The 22,416-nt window shown below is 44.7% G+C and overlaps 2 protein-coding genes across 3 annotated transcripts in view; both read left to right on the forward strand.

The window, feature by feature from the left end:
- The window catches only part of LOC310866873 (filamin A-interacting protein 1-like), a 493,882-nt gene that overhangs the window by 430,389 nt on the left and 41,077 nt on the right, over positions 1 to 22,416 (forward strand). The window lies entirely within an intron of this gene.
- Positions 1 to 22,416, forward strand: part of il1rapl1a (interleukin 1 receptor accessory protein-like 1a) — a gene marked incomplete at both ends in the record, with an annotated part of 249,055 nt that overhangs the window by 221,795 nt on the left and 4,844 nt on the right. The window contains 3 exons of the mRNA XM_083777221.1: positions 4,156 to 4,288; positions 11,198 to 11,343; positions 19,878 to 20,024. Coding sequence (XP_083633347.1) covers positions 4,156 to 4,288; positions 11,198 to 11,343; positions 19,878 to 20,024 — 426 coding nt within the window. The remainder of the gene's footprint in view (positions 1 to 4,155; positions 4,289 to 11,197; positions 11,344 to 19,877; positions 20,025 to 22,416) is intronic.

Here is a 22,416-nt window from a genome sequence, read left to right on the forward strand (position 1 = left end):
ACTTAGAGTCCAGGCAGGGACACCCAGGGGGGGGGGGGGGGTGGTCTTTGAGGGTCCAAATGTAGCCTTAGAGTCACATTAACCCATTCTGACCTGAGATCAGATTCATACGATGTTTCCACTGGACACACACTGGTCTGATTAACCCATTCTGACCTGAGATCAGATTCTAAAAATGTCAGTCGTTCAAAAATAGCAGACCTACAAGCTCGTATCGCGCCACTCGGTGGCGCGATATGAGCTTGTAGATCTGCTATTTTTCAATAGCTAAAGCATAACATGATGCTGACACCAAAATGAGTTCCCGTTCAGAATGGGTTAACATGACGACGTTACAGTGTAGAATGGGGTCCCAGAGGATAAATATCATATCAAATGGGGGACTGTGCCCTCATGGATATCAAACTGGGGGGGTCCTTGAAATAAATAAATAAATCACGCCTGTGTGAAGTGACTGAGCGGTGCAACTGTACCGTGCGGGGGTCACCGCAACATCCAGAACCCCCCAGGAACGCGCCCGGGGGGGGGGGGGGGAGTTACCCCACACGGTAACTCTGTCATTTCTCAACCATTTCGGACGAGGGGCAGCACACCGGAACTATTGCAGCATCCCGCCTGAAGCAGAGTCCAATGCACTGACTGGGCTGTCATGCTGAAGCCATGGAGCTATCCATGGTGCTGAAACAGTCTTAGTAGCCTTAACCCATTCTGACCTGAGATCAGATTCTATAAACGTCTTCTACATCCTGACAGTTTTCTGATAAAGCCATGTTTCTATGTCAGTCGTTCTTCGATTTTTCAAAAATAGCAGACCTACAAGCTCGTAGCGCGCCACTCGGTGGCGCGCTATGAGCTTGTAGATCTGCTATTTTTCAATAGCTAAAGCATAACATGATGCTAACACCAAAATGGGTTCCCGCGCAAAATGGGTTAAAGGGATATTTCGCTTTCAAAAATTTCAAGTCATTTTATCGTCTACTCAGGCTTATGTGAACACAACAGACAGTTTTTTAAGTTACTTGATTGTAAAGAAAAAAATGTAGTATTAAAAATAAGCCATGACAAGCAACCTAAAAAGGTTTTTTGATGGTCGTTTTAGTCTCCTCTGGCATTCTCCTGGAGGACATTCTTTTCCAAAATAAATATTACAAGATAAATAAAAACAGTAAACGATAAATCACGGCCCCCCTCACGTATAAGAAGGACAATATGCATGCAGTCACCAGAAAATAGTACGGGTGTTTTCGACGAATCCATCATTGCTCAAACGGTGTTTGAAGTTATAATGGGTTTGAATAGGACGGCGGCGGGGCAGCTAAAGTGAATATCAAAGATCTAAATAAGTACTGAATCAAGCAATTCAAAAACTGTCTGGGCTGTTCACTGTTCACATAAGCCTGAGTAGACGATAACGTTTTTTTTGTGAAAGTGAAATATCCCTTTAAGAAGGCAAAATATTCACCCCAGAAAAGACTGCCATTCGCCTCACACTCCTCCTTACATGCATTCCCTGCTGTGAGACAAGCCTTTCCCCCCGACCCCCTTTAAGCTTCTGTCCCGGTCCTTCAAATCTGTACGTCTGGCCCTCAGCCAGACACTGCACACACACACACACACACACACACACACACACACACACACACACACACACACACACACACATGGCCCTCTGGAGGGGAGTGTCCTTCATCACAGAGTGTGTGTAGTACAGTCTGATGATGTACTGTTTACATGCTGCTGGGGTTGATTCATTGTGAGACAGTTGGCGTGTGATTGCTGCACTGCAGTCTCAGTGCCCTTTGAGAACGATACTTATACATATAAGTAAACTATATCTATGTATAGCATACTGTGTGCGTGTTTTTGTACGTGTACATATAATTACGGCAATTATGGCTTTGAAAAAAGGCCTTGCATGGGAGATGATTGGCTCTAATTGGCTTACACAAGGTCTTAAATGTACGTGGTCATTTTGGCAAAAGCATTATAGCATTCATCTTTCCGTCTGGGCCCCCATCAAGGATTTTGAATTAGGAACAGTAAATTAATTTGAAAAAATGTAAATTGTGTCTACACAGGTTTTGATTGTCAGATACTCAGGTATATACGTGTAGATAAACTGCGCCGGTCAATTCTTATTACGGGTTTGAAACGTCGCTGTCTTATATACGCTTATCAATTATTATCTTCTCTTCTGCTTTAACCCATTTTGGGCTGGCACCCCTTTTGGTGTTTTAAACATTATGTTATAATTTAGCTATTGAAAAATAGCAGATCTACAAGCTCATAGCGCGCCACCGAGTGGCGCGCTACGAGCTTGTAGGTCTGCTATTTATGAGAAATCGTGAAAATGTGCCTAAAATTTGGAATATATTTTTTCAGAACAAACGTTTTTAACTCAAATCTTTGCTTCTGGGGAGGTCCCTGGAACAACATACTTTCAGATGGGGGTCGGTGGCCAATTACAGATCATTTTTGGGGTCCTTGACATGAAATATTGAGTGATATAGGCCTAGAAACATAGGTATTTCAGACAACTGTCAGGATTTAGAAGACATTTTTTTCAGGCCTGAATGGTTTAAATGACGTGGAATAAATCTGATAAGAAACCACTAGCACGTGGAACAGAAGACAAGCAGCGTCACCGTTGAAACGGTCAGCTCTTGTCACCTGCTGCTGCTGCTGTTCAATCCTGTGACCTTCCTATAGTTCTAAAAAGAAAAACAAACATTAAAGTATAAGCGTTATCCCTCCATTGCCTCTCGCTCCAACTCCTCTCCCATTCATGGACACTGATGATTCTCCAGGGGAGTTTGTAAGGAAGCTCTTGAGTGCCCCCCTGTGTTCAGTCCCAGTTTATTTACATCGGGGGAACCTGTGTGTTTTGTTTGTGTGTTACAAAATGTATGTGTGGGCGTGGCGTGCGTCATTGTGTATGTGCGTGCGTGCAATCTTTTACACTCTCCAGAGTTAAATTAATTATTATTAATGATGTGTTTGACGACCACAGAATCCAGAATAAATGTTAACCCATCCTGACCGGGCACCCATTTTGGTGTCAGCATCATGTTATGCTTTAGCTATTGAAAAATAGCAGATCTACAAGCTCATATCGCGCGATACGCGCGATACGAGCTTGTAGGTCTGCTATTTTTGAAAAATCGAAGAACGACTGACATTTTTAGAATCTGATCTCAGGTCAAAATGGGTTAATCAGACCAGTGTGTGTCCAGTGGAAACCTCATATGAATCTGATCTCAGGTCAGAATGGGTTAAACATACTGTACGTGCACGCAGCAGGTCACTACTGTATCTGCTACACCAACTGTACAGTATATGATTCAGAGTGTTGATGCTGTATAGTGTCTCGAGGCGTTTAACCCATTTAGGCCCTGACGTCAAAAATTATAAAAATGTCTTCTAAATCCCGACAGTTTTCTGAAATACCTATATGTTTCTATGTGTCAGTGGTGCTCAATATTTCATGTCAAGGACCCCAGAAATTATATGTATAATTGTCCGCCGACCCAAAATACGTTGTTCCAGGGACCCCCCCCCCCCCCCCCCCCACCCCCCCAAGAAGCAAAGATTTGAGTTAAGATCGTTCGCTCCGAAAGAACACACCGTATAATCAAAGGTTTGCGCCCCACATTTTCGCGATTTTTCAAAAATCGCAGACCTATACGAGCTTGTAGATCTGCTATTTTTCAACAGTTAAAGTTTTAACCCATTCTTACCAGGAACCCATTTTGGTGTTGGCATCATGTCGTGCTTTAGCTATTGAAAAATAGCAGATCTACAAGCTCATAGCGCGCCACCGAGTGGCGCGCTACGAGCTTGTAGGTCTGCTATTTTTGAAAAATCGAAGAACGACTGACATTTTTTTAATCCGATCTCGGGTCAGAATGGGTTAATCGGACCAGTGTGTGTCCGGTGGAAACCTCGTATGAATCTGATCTCAGGTCAGAATGGGTTAAAAGGGGTTCCCCGTCCAGAATGGGATAAACATATAAGGCATGGACATGACGTAATGCCTTGTGCCACAGCAGCAGCACGGCACACACATGTACTCGGGCAGGAGCAGCAGCAGCTTGGGCTGAGGCTATATATATGGAGAGTGACAGTGTGTCATGTCTGCCGTCCTGTCCTCAACAGGAGGTGCCCTCAACCTGACGTGCCGGGCGTTCTTCGGATACAGCGGAGACGTGAGTCCGCTCATCTACTGGATGAAGGGCGACAAGTTCATCGAGGACCTGGACGAAGAGAGGGTACAGGAAGGCGACATCAAGTAAGATATCAGCATCAGTACATACATACAGTACATACAGTACATACTACATACAGTAGTATGAGATGATCTGTAATTGGCCACCGACCCCCATCTGAAAGTCTGTTGTTCCAGGGACCCTCCCCAGAAGCAAAGATTTGAGTTAAAAAAACGTTTGTTCTGAAAAAATATATTCCAAATTTTAGGCACATTTTCACGATTTTTCATAAATAGCAGACCTACAAGCTCGTAGCGCGCCACTCGGTGGCGCGCTATGAGCTTGTAGATCTGCTATTTTTCAATAGCTAAATTATAACATAATGTTTAAAGAGATAAGGAGGATGTATATATACCAACATCACTATGTCTCATTGTCCATTCACAAAGAGAGAGTGAGTGAATTGTCTTGCTTGTCTATTAGGCTCTATTTTTGAGGGGAGCTAGCCCCTCCTATATACAGGTTTGTTTTTAGTTAGCGCCACCAGGAGGCCGACTTTTTGCTATTGCTCCCCCAGATTTGTCCAAAAATCCCGCAAATCGTTGCACACTATCTCTAAAGTCACGTGTTCAAGCCGGATCAGTCCGATATTTCAGATTCCCTCCTAATTGGCTAACATTGGCTTTCAAAGTTTGCAGGACTATGGCCCGTTTTGAACAAAAAGCCTCACATCGTGAACGCAGCGTGCGGTTTACGTGAAATCTTTCGCGCACTTTCCTACTAGGCTGAGGAATATATCCCACCCTTTTCACATTGGCCTGTTATAGCACCACCAACACAGGTTTTTTTTGGAACAAAATGCCTCAAATCATCCAATTTCATCAAAGGCACAACAACAGCCATGACAACAACTGGCACCCTTTTCACATTGGCCTATTATAGCGCCACCAGGAGGCCACAACCTGACCTGCCCTGGTGGAGACCTGGGCACTTTTTCTAGTTGGACATGAATTGTGTTGCTTCGCACGTGTGAGCGTGTAGTTTTGAAACACGCACGCACGCACGCACGCACGCGTCATGCGCAGACTGTACACGTGATCGTAAGATGCACAACCACCAACCAAGTGCACGCACGCACACACGTGTACAATGACTTTCAAAATATGTTCTATCATTTGGGAGCCACACCCCCGCAACTCCAGAATGTATAATAAAGTGCATCCATTAAAACTTTTTTTATTTTTTTACCTTTATTTAACCAGTAAAACACACATTGAGACTGAGTCTCTTTTTCAAGTGGGAACTGGCCAAGAGGCAGAAACATAATTACACTTCAATGCTACATAATTAGTACATGTCAAATTTACACAACAGCCACACAATGGTACACCAACAGTGACCGGAAGAAAGACACAATGTAAACAACAGGAAAACAGGGAAAAATAAATATATGAGGCATATGCCAAGGCTATAGTACACATTCCGAACATGTACACGTGTTGGACTGTACATTTAAGATGATCCTTTCGAAACTTCTCAAAGGAACTTTTCAAGGCCAATTTTAGTCTGAACTGCAGGTCATTCCAAACGGCTTTATAAATGAGAGTGTATGAATAGCTTGATAGATAGCCATCTTGTGACGCTATACTTTTGTATGCGAATATTCATAGTGTCTAACTCGCCACCGTCCTCTCTCTCTCTCTCTCTCTCTCTCTCTCTCTCTTTCTCTCTCTCAGTGCAAAAAAAAAAAAAAAAAAAAAACGAGCGAGTTGATACAGTATATAAAGTGAATATTTTCTCATGCCCAATAAAGCTCCATTGAATTTAATATTTCAAGATATGTTTGAGTGGAATGAGGAGATTTTTATTGAAGGTGCAGGAGCGCAATATTACTCTCCCTTTCTCTCTCTCTCTCTCTCTCTCTCTCTCAGCAATGTGTAGGCAAACACCTGTCACACACAGTCACACACACACACACACACGCATGCCCTAGTGATAACAATCAACTCTAACAACACAACGTTCTGTGCGCACTCTTAAGTGGCCGCGTGACCAAAAAAAAGCACGTTATCTTTATGCGTGCGTTAATGTGTGCGTTCGCCCCCAAAAACACACACAATTACGCATGGACGACACCCAGTCGTGTATACCTTCGTGTTCCCATTGTGAGATGATGGGAAAGTACACACAGTATGTGTCTATGCACTGATGTGCCGCGCAGACATCAAAGCATGCGGGGGGGAGTAACACGTTACTGATAATATTGACAGTGTTCGAGCCCCATAACGCGTGCACGCACACGCACGCGCGCATGCACGCACACACGCACACACGCGCATGCACGCACGCATGCTGTCACACTGTCTATCTCTCTCTCTCTCTGTCTGTCTCTGTGTCTTTACCTTGTCGCCCGCCCATTACATATTAAAAGTGCTTCCAGCAAGCCTCCGTCTCTGCAGGGACATTTAAAGACATTTAAAACAACAGTTCCATCTCCATGTCTCTCTCTCTCTCTCTCTCTCTCTCTCTCTCTCCTTCCCTACGGGGTGTGTGTAGCACATTTAAACGAGTCCATTCTCTCTAGTCCGTCTGCATGTCCCCCCCATTAGGAGGCCTGCCTAGTGCCGGGGCCGCTGTTTGGAGAGACTGCTAGCTCTGGGGAGAGACAGCGCTGTCAGATGGTTAACAACCGCCATCTTTCAGAGTGCCGCCGCCGCCGCCTCGCTATCGGCCTCACCGCAGCCAGCTATACCTACAGCAGCATGCAGATGGGTGGGGGGGGGGGGGGGGGGCTAGGGTGGAAGTGTTGTTTTTGTCAACTAATTTTAGTTTTAGTCCTATAGTCTCTTGAATAGTTTTCATTTGGTCTCAGTCACATTTTAGTCACCTGGAGTGTTTTAGTGTTAGTCCAGTTTTAGTCGACTAAAATGTCATGAGATTTTAGTCGACTAAGTCTACAGTTGATTTAGTCGACTAAAATGTATTCCGGCGGGCCTCGACGTTGTCGTGGTTTTACACTTGCTGAAAATAGCAGATCTGCTATTTTATGACTTATAGTGGATCTCTTGTCCACTATAGTCCCTTCCTAACATTTTAGTCTATAGATTTTATTTGTTGACAAAATTGTCAGTATATTTAGTCTTATACTTTTAGTCATCACATAGCTTAGTTTTCATGTAGTTTCCATTTAGTTTTCGTCAGTGAAAAAAGGTAGTCGACCCGGTAGTTCGGACCCAAAACGGATAACATTTCGTCCCATGCTCTATTGATGTGGTATACCATTATAGGAGAGATAACAGGCAAGACGTTGATCAAAATGACAATTCTCCTACTTTCTCTAATTGTGCACAGACTGTAAATGAAGTAATGCACAGGGTTAACTCTTGAGAACACATCTGCGATATCGCGGCTTTGCGCGTTGCGTGTATAATACAACTCAAACAAGGCTTTGCTTTAACCACCACACAACACAACACTCTCTCAGTTAATCGCTTTGCCCTCTCGCTCGTTCATTCCCATCGCCCCCCTGATACTATAAATGCCAGGATTCCCCCCACTCATCAGCTGAGGGTGTGGGGGGGGTGGGGGGGGGGTCATCTGTTCAATAATTCATAGCGATATTTCATGCCAGCAGGATCAATAATGTATTTGATCATGCATTCTTTATTGTCTATGCCATTACCCCGAGGCCCCGCTCTGATCCCCCGCGCGATGCCTCTTGCTTTAACTCCCGGTGTGAAGACAGCTCGGGAGAGAGAGAGGGATGGGACGGTGCCACGAGAAAGTTGGAGACATAAAAAGAGAGAGAGGGGAGAAACAAATCTCTGCTCCTCTTCAAGGCCCTGTAGCAGCCGAGGCTTTCGCCCCGTTCAGATGATGCACCACATCATGCATGTGTTACCAAAGTTTTAGAGTTCACGCCGGGCACCCACCCACCCACACACACACACACACACACACAGTCTTAGATTGCTTTTGCTTTATAACTAATGCATCAGCAGCAGCACAACTCAAGCCCACTATATGGCCACGCAGAGAAGAGCACTCATACCTTGGGAGCTCAGAATCTATATGCAGCCCTTTCTATACTTACACAACTCTGAGCCCATATTGATTCGGGAGGAGTTGATTTCTACGGAAACTCGGGGCCCATAAATTCTCATTTGCGCCGGCGGCCACTGTTGTTGTTATCATAGCGCGCATGACTGGACATTAGCGCGGCGCGCGGAGATTAATAAATTAGCAAAACAAATCTGGCTCAGCATAATGAGGGACGTGATCAATAATTCATCGGTCGAGTCCTGTTCGTTGGTGACTGTGTGTTCTGCAGGTGCGCGCTCTGCGATTTTAACGAATAAAGGGAATGAATAAGGTGGAAATTGATCACTAAATGAGCAGACACGGTGGATTTTCTAATGAGGAAGTGAGAGAATATCGAGAGGAAAGAGTGTCTGCAGCAGGCCTTTTGGAAATACTGCCGCAGTCGGTTCAGTCAGGTGTCTGTGCCAATAACAAATACAGACTTTTCACAGTTAGTTTTAACCAAGAGTTGCACAGTTCTACAAAGAATGTATACAGCTTAACGTCACGTGATACGTAGGTCAAATGAGTCCACCGTACTCGGCGCATGTCTGTTGATTCCAACTATCAGCCTCTCGGCTCATGCGCTTGTCTCTGTGAGCATCTGCCATTTAGATCACCTTCTGGGTTGACAAACAGCACTTCTCACCACCTAGCTACCCACCTAACTTTCGGCTACTCACCTAACTTTGGGCTACCGACCTAACTTTCGGCTACTCACCTAACTTTGGGCTACCGACCTAACTTTCGGCTACTCACCTAACTTTCGGCTACTCACCTAACTTTCGGCTACTCACCTAACTTTCGGCTACTTACCTAACTTTCGGCTACTTACCTAACTTTTGGCTACCCACCTAACTTTCGGCTACTTACCTAACTTTCGGCTACTCACCTAACTTTCGGCTACACACCTAACTTTCGGCTACCCACCTAACTTTCCGTTACTCACCTAACTTTGGCTACCCACCTAACTTTCGGCTACTCACCTAACTTTCTGCTACCCACCTAACTTTCAGCTACCCACCTAACTTTCGGCTACGCACCTAACTTTCGGCTACTCACCTAACTTTCGGCTACACACCTAACTTTCGGCTACCCACCTAACTTTCGGCTACCTACCTAACTTTGGCTACCCACCTAACTTTCGGCTACTCACCTAACTTTCTGCTACCCACCTAACTTTCAGCTACCCACCTAACTTTCTGCTACCCACCTAACTTTCAGCTACCCACCTAACTTTCTGCTACCCACCTAACTTTCAGCTACTCACCTAACTTTCAGCTACCCACCTAACTTTCAGCTACTCACCTAACTTTCAGCTACCCACCTAACTTTCGGCTACCCACCTAACTTTCGGCTACTCACCTAACTTTCGGCTACTCACCTAACTTTCGGCTACCGACCTAACTCTCGGCTACTCACCTAACTTTGGCTACCCACCTAACTTTCGGCTACTCACCTAACTTTCAGCTACTCACCTAACTTTCGGCTACTCACCTAACTTTCAGCTACTCACCTAACTTTCGGCTCGTCGCCCTGCCTAGACTTTGTCCGAGACTTCCTTCGAACAATAACCGCCTCTTTGTGCGTGGCAACGGTGTTCTGCAGCCCGACAATGTGTTCTATTGTGAAGAGCGGAGGCTTCCCTTGAGAGCCGTGAATCATACCGGTACCTCCACTCCCCCGGACCAGGCCAACTATATAAAACCCTTCATCACACAACAACCTCATTGAAATGAAACTACAAAATACCAGCAGTTCAGCTTTCAGCCTCATACAAAAGCCCCCATGATACACGTTCAATTACAGGTGACAAATCACCTCAACAAGCTGTACAGTTTATTTGCCTGAAAGCCAACAAAGAGCAACACACACGCACGCATGCACACTTACACGCACACACACGCACGCACACACACACGCACGCACACAGATGCAGATTTTATTTGCCTTTCTTTTGGCTTATACAGGTTACCACAAACACACACACAAACGGCACACACACACGCGTGGCCATAAATGACTCCTTTATCATGCTGTCTTTGTTTCCGGCCGTGCGGTAAACGTGCGCTAAGTAGTGAGAGTGTACGGTATATGAGCGATCATTATCTCCCACGTCCTCCTCTCCTTCCTCCATCAGGCTCAAGCAGCGCAGCAGGGGACCCTCATTTACTTTATGGAATATTACTTTCTCTCCTCTCGGTTACCATGGCAGCCGCTATAAAAAGATTCTCTTCTCGTCGTCAGTTATTTGATTCACCCTCCCTCCCTCCTCCCCACCACCACCACCACCACCACGCTCGTCGGAAAGAAGAGCCCTTATTGATTTTCATTTCTCATATGTTTTGGAGTGCCGAGGAGAAGAAATTAACATACCGTGAAGTATTTACAGTAGCGCGTGGGGCCTCGCGGAATATGCTGTGTGGGTGTGTGTATATGGCGAAAACCCGAAAGACGCTTACGACACGTTTTTTATCATACCACAACCCCTGGGGGAATTAAGGCACGATATTATGCTGAGTGTGCCCTGCGCAAACATGGCCTTTTAATGACACAAACACACACACACACACACACACACACACACAAATGCTAGCACGCTGTCCTGCATTCTTCGCCCCTCGTTCATGTGCACGGATTTTAACTTTTTGATGCAGGTGAAGTAATTCCATGAGGCCTATATAGAAGTAAGCTAATTAATTATCAGAAGTTATTCTTGGCGGGTTGATTCATGCAATCCCAGCGACTGAAACTCATAGCTTTAGAGTTAGAGGGGTTTATGTGTCATTCACTTACACAGGTATATACTGTAAGCAGCAGGTATAGGTTGCGTGTGTACAGTATATCTGAGTACAGAGTACAGAAGCAGTATAACGGTAGTGCTTTTCTTTCGTCTCTGAATTGTTCCAAAGGGTCGTCAAGGAGCATCTCGGGGAACAGGAAGTGGCCATCTCCTTGACCATCGACTCGGTGGACGAGGTGGACCTGGGGAACTACTCCTGTTACGTTGAGAACGGCAACGGCCGTCGCCAAGCCACCATCCAGCTCTTCAGACGGGGTAAGAGCACGCACTGTAACCTGACTGTTGAAGATGGAGATAGAGCTGTCCCCGACTTATGTAGTCAAATCGGTCTTGACCTGAGGACAGTTCTACAAGTGTCTTCTGAATCCTACACAGTTAGCAATGTTTCTGTGTCGGTGGTGCTCGACCTTTTTCATGTCAAGGACCCCCAAAAATATCTGGATTTGGCCGCCGACCCTCATCTTTGTGACCTTATTGGAGGTTATACAATTGCGTAGTATTTATGAAACTTTCGGTGCTGATTTAGAACGCATTTGAAGTGCAACAGAGCCATAGGAATACGTTTTGAAATTTTAAAAGCAATAATGAATCCGTTATACTAAAATGACGGCAGACTGCTTGTTATTTGAATTTACAACAATCCTGTGTAGACTATATGTATACAGTCGGAGCGCGACACCATTGTATCAAAGACCGAAATGTTGTGTACTTAATAATTGCAGTCTTTAGTTTAGTTTATTTGCACAATAAAAACAGTACAAAAAGGTAACATCAATAGAAGTGTGAAGTGTGTGCAGGTGAGAAAAGAAACCCAGGGAGGGCTTATATGTGGTTCTCACCAAAGTTAATATACAATTTAACAAATAGTAATATACAAACAGTAAGACAAAGTAATCAAACATAGGTATGGAAAATAACAAAAACAACAAGAAATACATTATTTACACTTGTGAAGTGTGTGTGTGTGTGTGTGTGTGTGTGTGTGTGTGTGTGTGTGTGTGTGTGTGTGTGTGTGTGTGTGTGTGTGTGTGTGTGTGTGTGTGTGTGTGTGTGTGTGTGTGTGTGTGTGCGCGTGTGCGTGTGTGTGTGCGCGCGTGTCTGAGTGCGAGTATGTCTGAGTATGCACAATAAGGCTACATTACGTTAGAATCAATTGGAGAGGGTAACTTCAAGAGGCTGGCCCTCAATCTATGTTTAAAGTTACAGAGTGAAGATGCGGAGTTGGCAATAAGTATGTGTGAATTCCAGAGCAAAGAACTCATGAACTTGAGAGTTGGTCTTAAAATATTCTTTGAAAGTTATAGGAAGCATATTTGGAAGGTAAGTGCATTTATATATGAAAGAACAGGATTGTACTATGTTAATGTCATAGATAGACAGTACATTTAGATCCTTAAACAAAGGAGCAGATGGAGCCAAATAGTGAGAAGAGGTAGCTATTCTTACAAATTTCTTTTGAATAATTAATAATTTGTGTAAATTGGACGGATATGTACTTGCCCAAACGGTATTGCAATAAATGAGATATGGATAAATCAAACTGTAATAGAGGGTTAAGAGGCAAGCCTGATGAACCAGGCCCCTAATTCAACTTCAACTTGAAGTCAACTTTTTTATCAGAGCGATAATAAGCTGCTGTGTGCGGACATTGGGAATACATGATACAACAGAGCTCACTAGTAACTGACGCTAGTATACAATGAATCTAATAATTTGCGTTGACTGAGGGGGTCTCGAGTCTCGACTGACTCGTCGACTTTCAGAGGACAGCCCTAGTCAACTCCATATAGTTGGAATCAAATCAACCGTGCTCGCGTGAATAGTTTCTCATTGGTAAATTGGAATTATTGTGTCTACTTTGGTTTCACAAGTTAACCCATTTTGGGGGCGGGAACCCCTTTTGGTGTTAGCATTATGTTATGCTTTAGCTATTGAAAAATAGCAGACCTACAAGCGCTACGAGCTTGTAGGTCCGCTATTTTTTGAAAAATCGAAGAACGACTGACATAGAAACATAGCTTTTTCAGAAAACTGTCAGGATGTAGAAGAATTTTTTATTTTTTTTAGAATCTGATCTCAGGTCAAAATGATTGATTATGTTAATTATTACTATTATGTAGTCTTTTTTTGTGCTTATAATTGCATGTTAGACTAGAAAAACCTCCTGCGGACGGACAGGTGTTGACAATTTTCACTGCATCAATAAAATGGTCCTATAGGACGCGTGCTACAGGCTAACGGGGAAGTCTTCACCTCGTCACAGGTGCCAGGTCGTTGTTGATGATTTGGCATCTACATTTATTTATTGTTTCAATGTTGTTCTGGCATCACTATTAGTAAGTAAACAACATCAGGAAGAAGCCGGACTCAACCATCAGGATTCGAACTCCATTCTTTTATTGTATATGTCTTCCAGTGGCGTGCACAGACATTTAGAGGGGCAGGTGCTCAAGTGAAAAAAGGGCACCTTGTGCAGCGCATTTTGGGGCGGGAACCCATTTTGATGCTTTAGCTATTGAAAAATAGCAGATCTACAAGCTCATAGCGCGCCACCGAGTGGCGCGCTACGAGCTTGTAGGTCTGCTATTTTGTTTTTGTATCGAAGAACCACTGACTTAGAAACATAGCTTTAGATTGTGGGGGCCTAAAATAATATAGTAGAAGCGTTTTTTTTAATCAATATTTAATCAATGTCACCACATGGTCCACACACTACAAATTAGTTTTTAATTTTTTTTAAGAGCACATTGCCAAAAGGGCAGGGGGTGCTCTAGCACCCCCTAGTGTCTATCTGTGCACGCCACTGATGTCTTCACACCGGAGAGAGAGTATAGTGTCTCCCTCCCTCAGCACCCCCTCTCCACACATGTCACACACATATTCTATACTTTCAGGAGTGTACAGAGTTTCAGGAGTAACAAGAGATGGTCATTCCTTAAATGGACTCTATTCTATAGTTAACTCACACAGTGTGAAATAGGTTTACACGAGTCGGCAGTCTCTAATGATTTTGTCAGTGAGGAACAGGTGGTAATTAGAGTGTTAAGTATCATCTACTAGTAGGCTTCATTACATGTATCAATACCATAGTGTTTATATGCATTTTCGCCACCACAATGTACAGCTATTCTATACTGTTAGACCAATGATAGTCCTTGGTTTACTGTACTTACGGCACCCGGGAGCAGTATGGGTTAGCGCCCCAGCCTGTGTCTTCCGTGAGGAAGAAGCCCAACAAACCCACGGTGAGGCCTTTAGGAGGGCCATGCAAGCCTCAAGCGGAGTCTGCGGCACCACCAAGGGCAAGGTGGAGCCTGCGGAACCGTTGCAGCTTGAGAATCCACCATTCCTGAATAAAGTGCCTGGTGCTGGGAGTCTGGTGCAACGCACAGGGCCTGACCTGGTGAGAGCAGGAGTGGACCTGGTGAGACGTAGGAGGGGCCCGGACAGGTGTCAACCCACAGAGCCTAGTCCTTCCATGTGCCAGAATGGTACCTCCCAGTCCCGGCAGAATAGTTCAGGAGGAACGGATTGTGTGGCCCTGGTTTTTCACTAATGGGACTTATCGAGGGTAGCTACTGGGACGTAAGTCGGGACTTGATCACTCCCGGCTGGGTCACCTGAGTGAGGGGTATGATGTTGCGAGACCCGAAACCCTGATGACCTTGGGATACATCACTGAGGATACGTCCCAGGTGCATCCATTTATGTGTTTATTTTGTTATTATATGATCCTATTTCTATGCATTTGATATATATTTACCTTGTGTTATTCTTGCTTTACTGCAAATCGCTAAAGTAGTAGTAATAATAATAATACCTTATATAAGAACTATAATGATTCACAGTCAGGCTAATAAGGCTAACAACAATTACAATTTACAATTTAAGCATTTAGCAGACGCTTAGTCCAGAGCGACTTACATTAAGCAAGGACAAAAGCATGGGAATACACCACATACATAAAAAGTATCATGAACATGCATAAGCTAAGAACATAACCGTGGCATATCTATATAATTAAACTATACATATAAACTATGCATACTATACTATACTATAAAGTGCTATGACTGTATAAAATGCAATTCTAGTGCCGTCTACGTACCACGCTATAAGTCTGTATAAAATTCCATCTAAGTCTACTTAAAGTGCTTATCTAAGGGGCTAGGGCAAGTGCTACGGGCCATGATGGATGAACAACAAACACAATACTCCCTTCTTCTCTGCCAGCCCCAGTATGATGTCTTCCATTGTGTGTGTGTGTGTGTGTGTGTGTGTGTGTGTGTGTGTGTGTGTGTGTGTGTGTGTGTGTGTGTGTGTGTGTGTGTGTGCGCGTGTGCGTGTGCGCGTGTGCACGCGCGTGTGTGTGATTTCTTGATGACTCTTTCCCCCTCTTCTAGAGCCCATGTGTTTTACTACCATAGCAATCTATGTTGACGCTCCATTTGGTTCTGTTGTCTTGTGTTTTTTTTTCTCCTTTTAAATGAATAAATTGACATCCACATAGCTATTCATGGCTCACCGATATGTCTGCCGCTAGTCTTCGTGCGGTGGTTGTCACTTAGCAGAGAGCGGTAATTTGACGGCTGTTTAAACAGCAAATTGGTCCTCTGCATTTTCCCAACAGGCCAGTAATTTTTTTCATACATTTACATAGCAAGTCCTGTATCTGTCTCTCTCCCACTCTCTCTCCCCTTACTTTCCTGTATCCGTCTCTTTCCCCTTACTTTTACTGAATGACCAGTGCCTTGGTATAGACTTCCCCGGGTTTGTGCTTTGGAGTCATATTAAGTGTCGACATTCCATTGCATTATGTGAAAGGACGCATTTTCAACAGATATGGACACACAACTCACAGAGATTAGGAGAGATCTTCAATCGTTTATTTCTCTCCCCTTCCGTCCGTCCGTCCGTCCGTCTCTCTCTGTCTCTCTGTCTCTCTGTCTCTCGCTCTCCATCTCATTATTATTCTGATGTTTATTTCATGTTCTTCCTTCCCAGAATGCAGTATTCATAATCTTCACAGTGGGTGTCTCTATGGACCACCTTTTCCTCTCTTTCCTTCTCTCTCTCTCTCTCTTTCCTGTCTATCTTCACTTCATACTATCAATAAAGGCAATAAATAAATAAATAAAATATTCAGGAGCTTTGATGGAGGTTCCACATTCCAGGCTATTGATGATATTCACACGGCTGCCATCTTGCCAGCAGGGTGATACCTATAGGTGAACATGGCGCTAATTGTCCAAACCATGGAGAGCCCTGTAGATTAGGAGTTATTCAGCTTTTAGTCAGCCTGTGTAATGGGAGGTGGACGGGACCGCTGTTGCGCAATCTGGTCTATAGGATCGCTAAAGAAGGAAAGGCCGAGCCCAAATAATAACGAAAAGAATTTAACCCATTCTGACCTGAGATCAGATTCATACGAGGTTTCCACTGGACACACTACTGGTCTGATTAACCCATTCTGACCTGAGATCAGATTCTAAAAATGTCAGTCGTTCTTGGATTTTTCAAAAATAGCAGACCTACAAGCTCGTAGCGTGCCACTCGGTGGCGCGATATGAGCTTGTAGATCTGCTATTTTTCAATAGCTAAAGCACGACATGATGCCAACGCCAAAATGGGTTCCCGGCCAAAATGTGATAATGGGAGGTGGACGGGACCGCTGTTGCGCAATCTGGTCTATAGGATCGCTAAAGAAGGAAAGGCCGAGCCCAAATAATAACGAAAATAATGTAATCAGCGATCCGGTTTGATATCAATAATAAAGCTATATCTGACGGAGTACTCCGCCAGGAGCGGAAGGTTATTACATTCCTTGTGGCGGAAGGGTTCCGCCAAAAGCAGTAAGTCTGTTAAACAACGTCAAAATCACCAACATTGCAGCTGTAGGGAAAGCTTGAGTTATCCTCTTTCAGTCTGTAAAGTTTATGTTTCATAAAAATCCACCGTACGTAGACATTTTATGAGCTACTTCCTGTCAATAAATTCCTTGCAGATGATTCTTTTCTAAGTATCAGAGTATGGTTATCTGGTTATCAGTAAAGCAACCTCCTGCTGCCTCCTGCATTATGTGCACATTCAAAACAGGTGGTACGCATGGGCCGTGGAGTGATAGTCAACGAGCGCTTCCAAACTCCAGCAATTATACTTTAATGCTTAGTATGAGGTATAATAAAGTACAGCAGCCTTGTGTTCCTAAAACAGAAAGATTGGGTATTGGGTAAGACTGCCGTTACGCATCTTTCAGGACCTTTCACTGCTTCGTCTCAACCATTACTCTATGGCTCTGGTCTCAGACCCCGCGGTGGATATTTTGACATTCCGTTTTTTTGTTTTTTTTGGAAGGTTGCCACTACTGTTGGAGCAGCCATAAACTACACCGGTTCATCTCAATGTTCTGTGGCATCTTTGTAATGTTGTAGTATAGTAGTATAGTGTCAGTAAAAAAGCAGGTAAAAGAGTAACGTTTGAGGCAGACTTAACATCAGTCACTTTTCCATTCACTGTAGTAGTAGTAGAAGGAGGTGGTGCGGGGAAAGCGCAGATATGTCGTCTCCAGCCTACAGGAAATACGTGTAGGCTGCGACCATGAGAGCCGTTCCTGAAGGGGTCTATAAATGCTGCTTTAATGCACAACATAAGTCATCCCTGCTCTGCAGCCAGCTCTCTCTGGGGTGTGTGTGTGTGTGTGTGTGTGTGTGTGTGTGTGTGTGTGTGTGTGTGTGTGTGTGTGTGCGCGCGTGCACGGCCCCCGGACCCCACTTTGAGAACCACTGAATTGAAGCATCTCATCTTCTTCATCCACATCCATGTCAGAAGTTAGCCCCCGCCAAACACACACACACACACACACACACACACGGACACACGGACACACGGACACACACACAATGGAACACAGCCAAAGAGCAGAGCTTTGTTGTTTTTCTCCTGCTGGAGACGATGAACCCAATTTCTCATCATCTCCTTTCTCTCCACCATCCTCATTTTTTCCCAAACTCATTATAACACACACTCGTCTCGTTACCTCTGGAGATTGATGCCAGCCCGCCCGTTCCTCCACGACTTGGAGTGAGAGAATGGCGGACGGATATTATGTGCCAGCTTTATAGCTAATGTTACCGAGTATATATACAGCCTGTGCACATGGTATCTCATTGTCTCCAACAGGCCGAAGGCATGGGGAGAGAGTATGTTTTGCACTCCGTCCGTCCGTGTGTGTGTGTGTGTGTGTGTGTGTGCGTGTGTGCGTGTGTGTGTGTGTGTGTCCCCGTCCTTCCGTCCGTTACCAGCTAATCTCCGCCACCGTTGGCCCGATCCATCCACCTCTGCTCCAAATATTCCTCAACGGCCTGTTATAGCGCCACCATGAGGCCGATTTAGGCAAAACACATTTCTGTAGATTACTCGTACACATTTTAATCCATACATCACACAATTCGGTATACACTATCTCCATAGTCATGTGATCAACACGGGTCTGCATCATTTCCCATCTTCCATCCTGATTGGCTAAGATTGGCTTCCAAAGCTGACATGATTGGTCCGTTTCGAACAAAATGCCACAAATCACAAACACAGTGTGCAATTTACGTGAAATTATACACGCACATTTCCACTAGGCCGAGGACGACATGCCACTCATTTCTTTTCACAAATCAGCCTCACGGTGGCCCTATAACAGGTCAATTCCTGTTTTTACCCATAAGATCTGTATACATCTTATGTACTGTATGCGCACTCCCCCTAGAGGCCATGGAAAAACATTCTCCCTGCATCTCTCCACATCTACCGCTTATAGCGCCACCATGAGGCCGATTTCCGCTAAACACATTGTTTATGTTAGTCGCACAGATTTCATCCAAATCTCACGTTCACATGATCTCTGTAAGTCAAGTGATCAAGACGAGTATGATGGATTTCTCTGATTCTACACACTGATTGGCTAAGTTTTCAGGAGTGGCCCGTTTTGTACAAAATGCTGCACATCCAGTCCTGCTCATCCAGTATTCTATCAATTCTATATAGAGATGCTATGAGTGATCTGGCTCTGCCAGAAAATTGTTGCAAAAAAAAAAAAAAAAATCTTAACCGACCTGACCTGAGATCAGATTCATACGAGTTTTCCACTAGACACACACTGGTCTGATTAACCCATTCTGACCTGAGATCAGATTCTAAAAATGTCAGTCGTTCTTCGATAAAAAAAAAAATAGCAGACCTACAAGCTTGTAGGTCTGCTATTTTTCAATAGCTAAAGCATAACATGATGCTAATACCAAAATGGGTGCCCGGTCAGAATGGGTTAAACATTTTGCCAAACATCACACACATGTACTCCTATCCTCCTGGTGGAGACATGTGCCCAGAAGGGCTATAGTTTTGTTGCGTTTAACCGGGGAGGTATAGTCGTCGTCGTTTCGGGGCGGGATGGGGGAGTCAAAAACCTGAGAAGAAGAGGAACAACAAGAAGAAGAACAAGTGCGCACCACTGATTTATACGCCCCGAACGGTTTTGTGTCGTCACGCCTCTGTGCATTTAGAACGGCAGAGAGAGCGTTCAAACTGTGTGGAAATTGGAAACAACAGTTTGCCTCAGTAGTTTTAATTACACACACGCCTGTGTGTGTGTGTGTGTGTGTGTGTGTGTGTGTGTGTGTGTGTGTGTGTGTGTGTGTGTGTGTGTGTGTGTGTGTGTGTGTGTGTGTGTGTGTGTGTGTGTGTGTGTGTGTGTGTGTGTGTGTGTGTGTGTGTGTGTGTGTGTGTGTGCCCCTTCTCAGCGGAGCTGATGTACACGGTGGAGCTGGCGGGGGGACTGGGGGCCATCCTGCTGCTGCTGATCTTCCTCATCTCCCTCTACAAGTGCTACAAGATCGAACTGATGCTCTTCTACCGGAGGAACTTTGGCAGCGAGGACCTCGACGGAGGTATACGGGGGGAGAGACCGCACCCACACGTGCGTGCGTGCGTGCGTGCGTGTGTGCGTGCGTGCGTGCGTGCGTGCGCTCTGACACAGACAGAGCATCTATCCATAATAACAGGATCTCTGGTAGACACAGACGCCAGTGATCAGACTCCATCTCCACTTCTATCTCAGTGACAGTATAGCCCATTTTCACTGTCTCTCGCTCTCTCTCTCTCTCTCTCTCTCTCTCTCACTCTCTTTTTCTCTCCGTCTCTCTCTCTCTCTCTGCATATATCTCTCTGCCCCCTTTCTCTCCGTAATACCCCCTCTCACATACACAGACTCAAATGTACACACCCTGGCGCTCCAGTGTGTGTGGCTGTGTGCATGCACGTACGTACGTGCGCGTGCACGTGTACGTGTGCGTGCATGTTGACGCGCAGCGACTGCACAGAAAAAAAAAGAGGAGAGGAGAGGAGACAGATTTTCAATTTGTTGCCCATTTAAAAAGGGATCAGTCTCAATATGTCATGGAATGGAATGATGGCCACCCTCTCTCTCTCCCCCGCGGAGGCCCAGACAGCGGGACGGAGGAGGACCGTGGGGAGGGTCTCCGTGCAGGCCGCCTCCCTGAGGAGCAGCAGGAAAGAAAACATCCCAGAAATTGGATGGCAACTTTTGTTTCTTCTCTCACAATTCTGTTTTTTTTTTTGCCTTTTGTCGGATGTGTCGGTTCAGAATCTTCAGATTAACCCATTTAGACCTGAGGATGATTCGACAAAATCCTGACAGGTTTCTAAAAAAACCCAGTCGTTCTCAAAAACTCAGTCGACCCCCAAAAATATATAGTTTAGTAATACGCCACCGACCCCCATCTGAAAATATGTTGTTCCAGGGACACCCCCCCCCCAGAAGCAGAGATTTGCGTTAAAAACTTGCGCTCCGAAATAATATATATTCAAATATTTGCGCCACATTTTCACGATTTTTCAAAAATAACAGACCTACAAGCGAGTGCCGCGCTGTATACGAGCTTGTAGGTCTGCTATTTTCCAATAGCTAAAGTACAACACAATGCTTGATAAAACACCAAAAGGGGTTGCCGTCCAGAATGGGTTAATTTTCTATGCTCTCTGTGTTGCGCCGTGCCGAACTCATATTTTAATCATCGGATCATCCCGACAGTAGCAGGAGTTCATCTATTATGGACGTTTTTGTGGCATCAAAATGCTCACGCCCCGCTGCATAATTAAATCGGGACCGGCGACGACGACGTTCGATTGATACGACTCGCCGCGTTGAATTCCCGGGTTTTCGCCGGGCGACTAATTTGCCGGGGCGTCCTGCTGTAATTTGGAGGCGCTGTTTGATGTTTGTAACGAGCGCGATGATGGCCTCTCTCTCTCTCTCTCTCTCTCTCTCTCTCTCTCTTTCAGCGCTGCGTGCGTTTTGCTCCCTCAAAGAGCTTGTGAAAACGCCAAGCCTTCCATGCTCGGCTGACCCACATACGATACGATACACCAGCCTCTACATGCTGAGCATAATGACTATAGGACTCATGTTCTACCACCTAGAGTCTTCTTTTGTCTATTCTTTTTTGTCTTTCTTTTTCTTTTTTCTTTCCCCCCCCCCAGTTCTCCCTATACTCTCTCTTTTGGGAAATCATTTAGAGATTTGGGGGGTATGGATGGGGGAACGGGAGGGTTTAGAGATTTGGGGGGTATGGATGGGGGAACGGGAGGGTTCACACAAGATTGGAGTTTTTTCTGTCTACCCCTTTTTTTTAACTCCTGCGTACGATAGTCGACTCTACAGACTCTGGTTTGAGAAGTATAAAGTAACACAAAACTATTTAACCACATGCATCCCTAGTTTGGGAACCATTTAGCAAAGAATAACAGATCTAGAAGCTGAACTTGTAGATCTCTTCTCCACTATAGTTCCTTCCTAACATTTTAGTTTGTTTGACGAAATCGTCAATAGATTTAGTCTTAGTTTTAGTCATCATAGCTTAGTTTTCATTTAGTGAAAAAAGGTAGTTGACGAACATTTTTCGTCTTAGTTTTAGTCGACAAAGTCAACACTGCCTTCAACCATTTCCATTTGTTTAACACATTTTGGGGCGGGAACCCCTTTTGGTGTTAGCATTACGTTAGGCTTTAGCTATTGAAAAATAGCAGATCTACAAGCTCATAGCGCGCCACCGAGTGCCACGCTCCGAGCTTGTAGGTCTGCTATTTTTGAAAAATCGAAGAACGACTGACATAGAAACATAGCTTTTTCAGAAAGGTGTCAGGATGTAGAAGACATTTTTAGAATCTGATCTCAGGTCAGAATGTAATGTTGTTTTTCAAGCCTTTCTCTCTCTCTCTCTCTGTCTCTCTCTCTGTCTCTCTGTGTCTCTCTCTCGGCTG

The sequence above is a fragment of the Protomyctophum parallelum genome (genome assembly GCF_964188405.1).
Source record: "Protomyctophum parallelum genome assembly, chromosome: 11".
Lineage (NCBI taxonomy): Eukaryota > Metazoa > Chordata > Actinopteri > Myctophiformes > Myctophidae > Protomyctophum > Protomyctophum parallelum.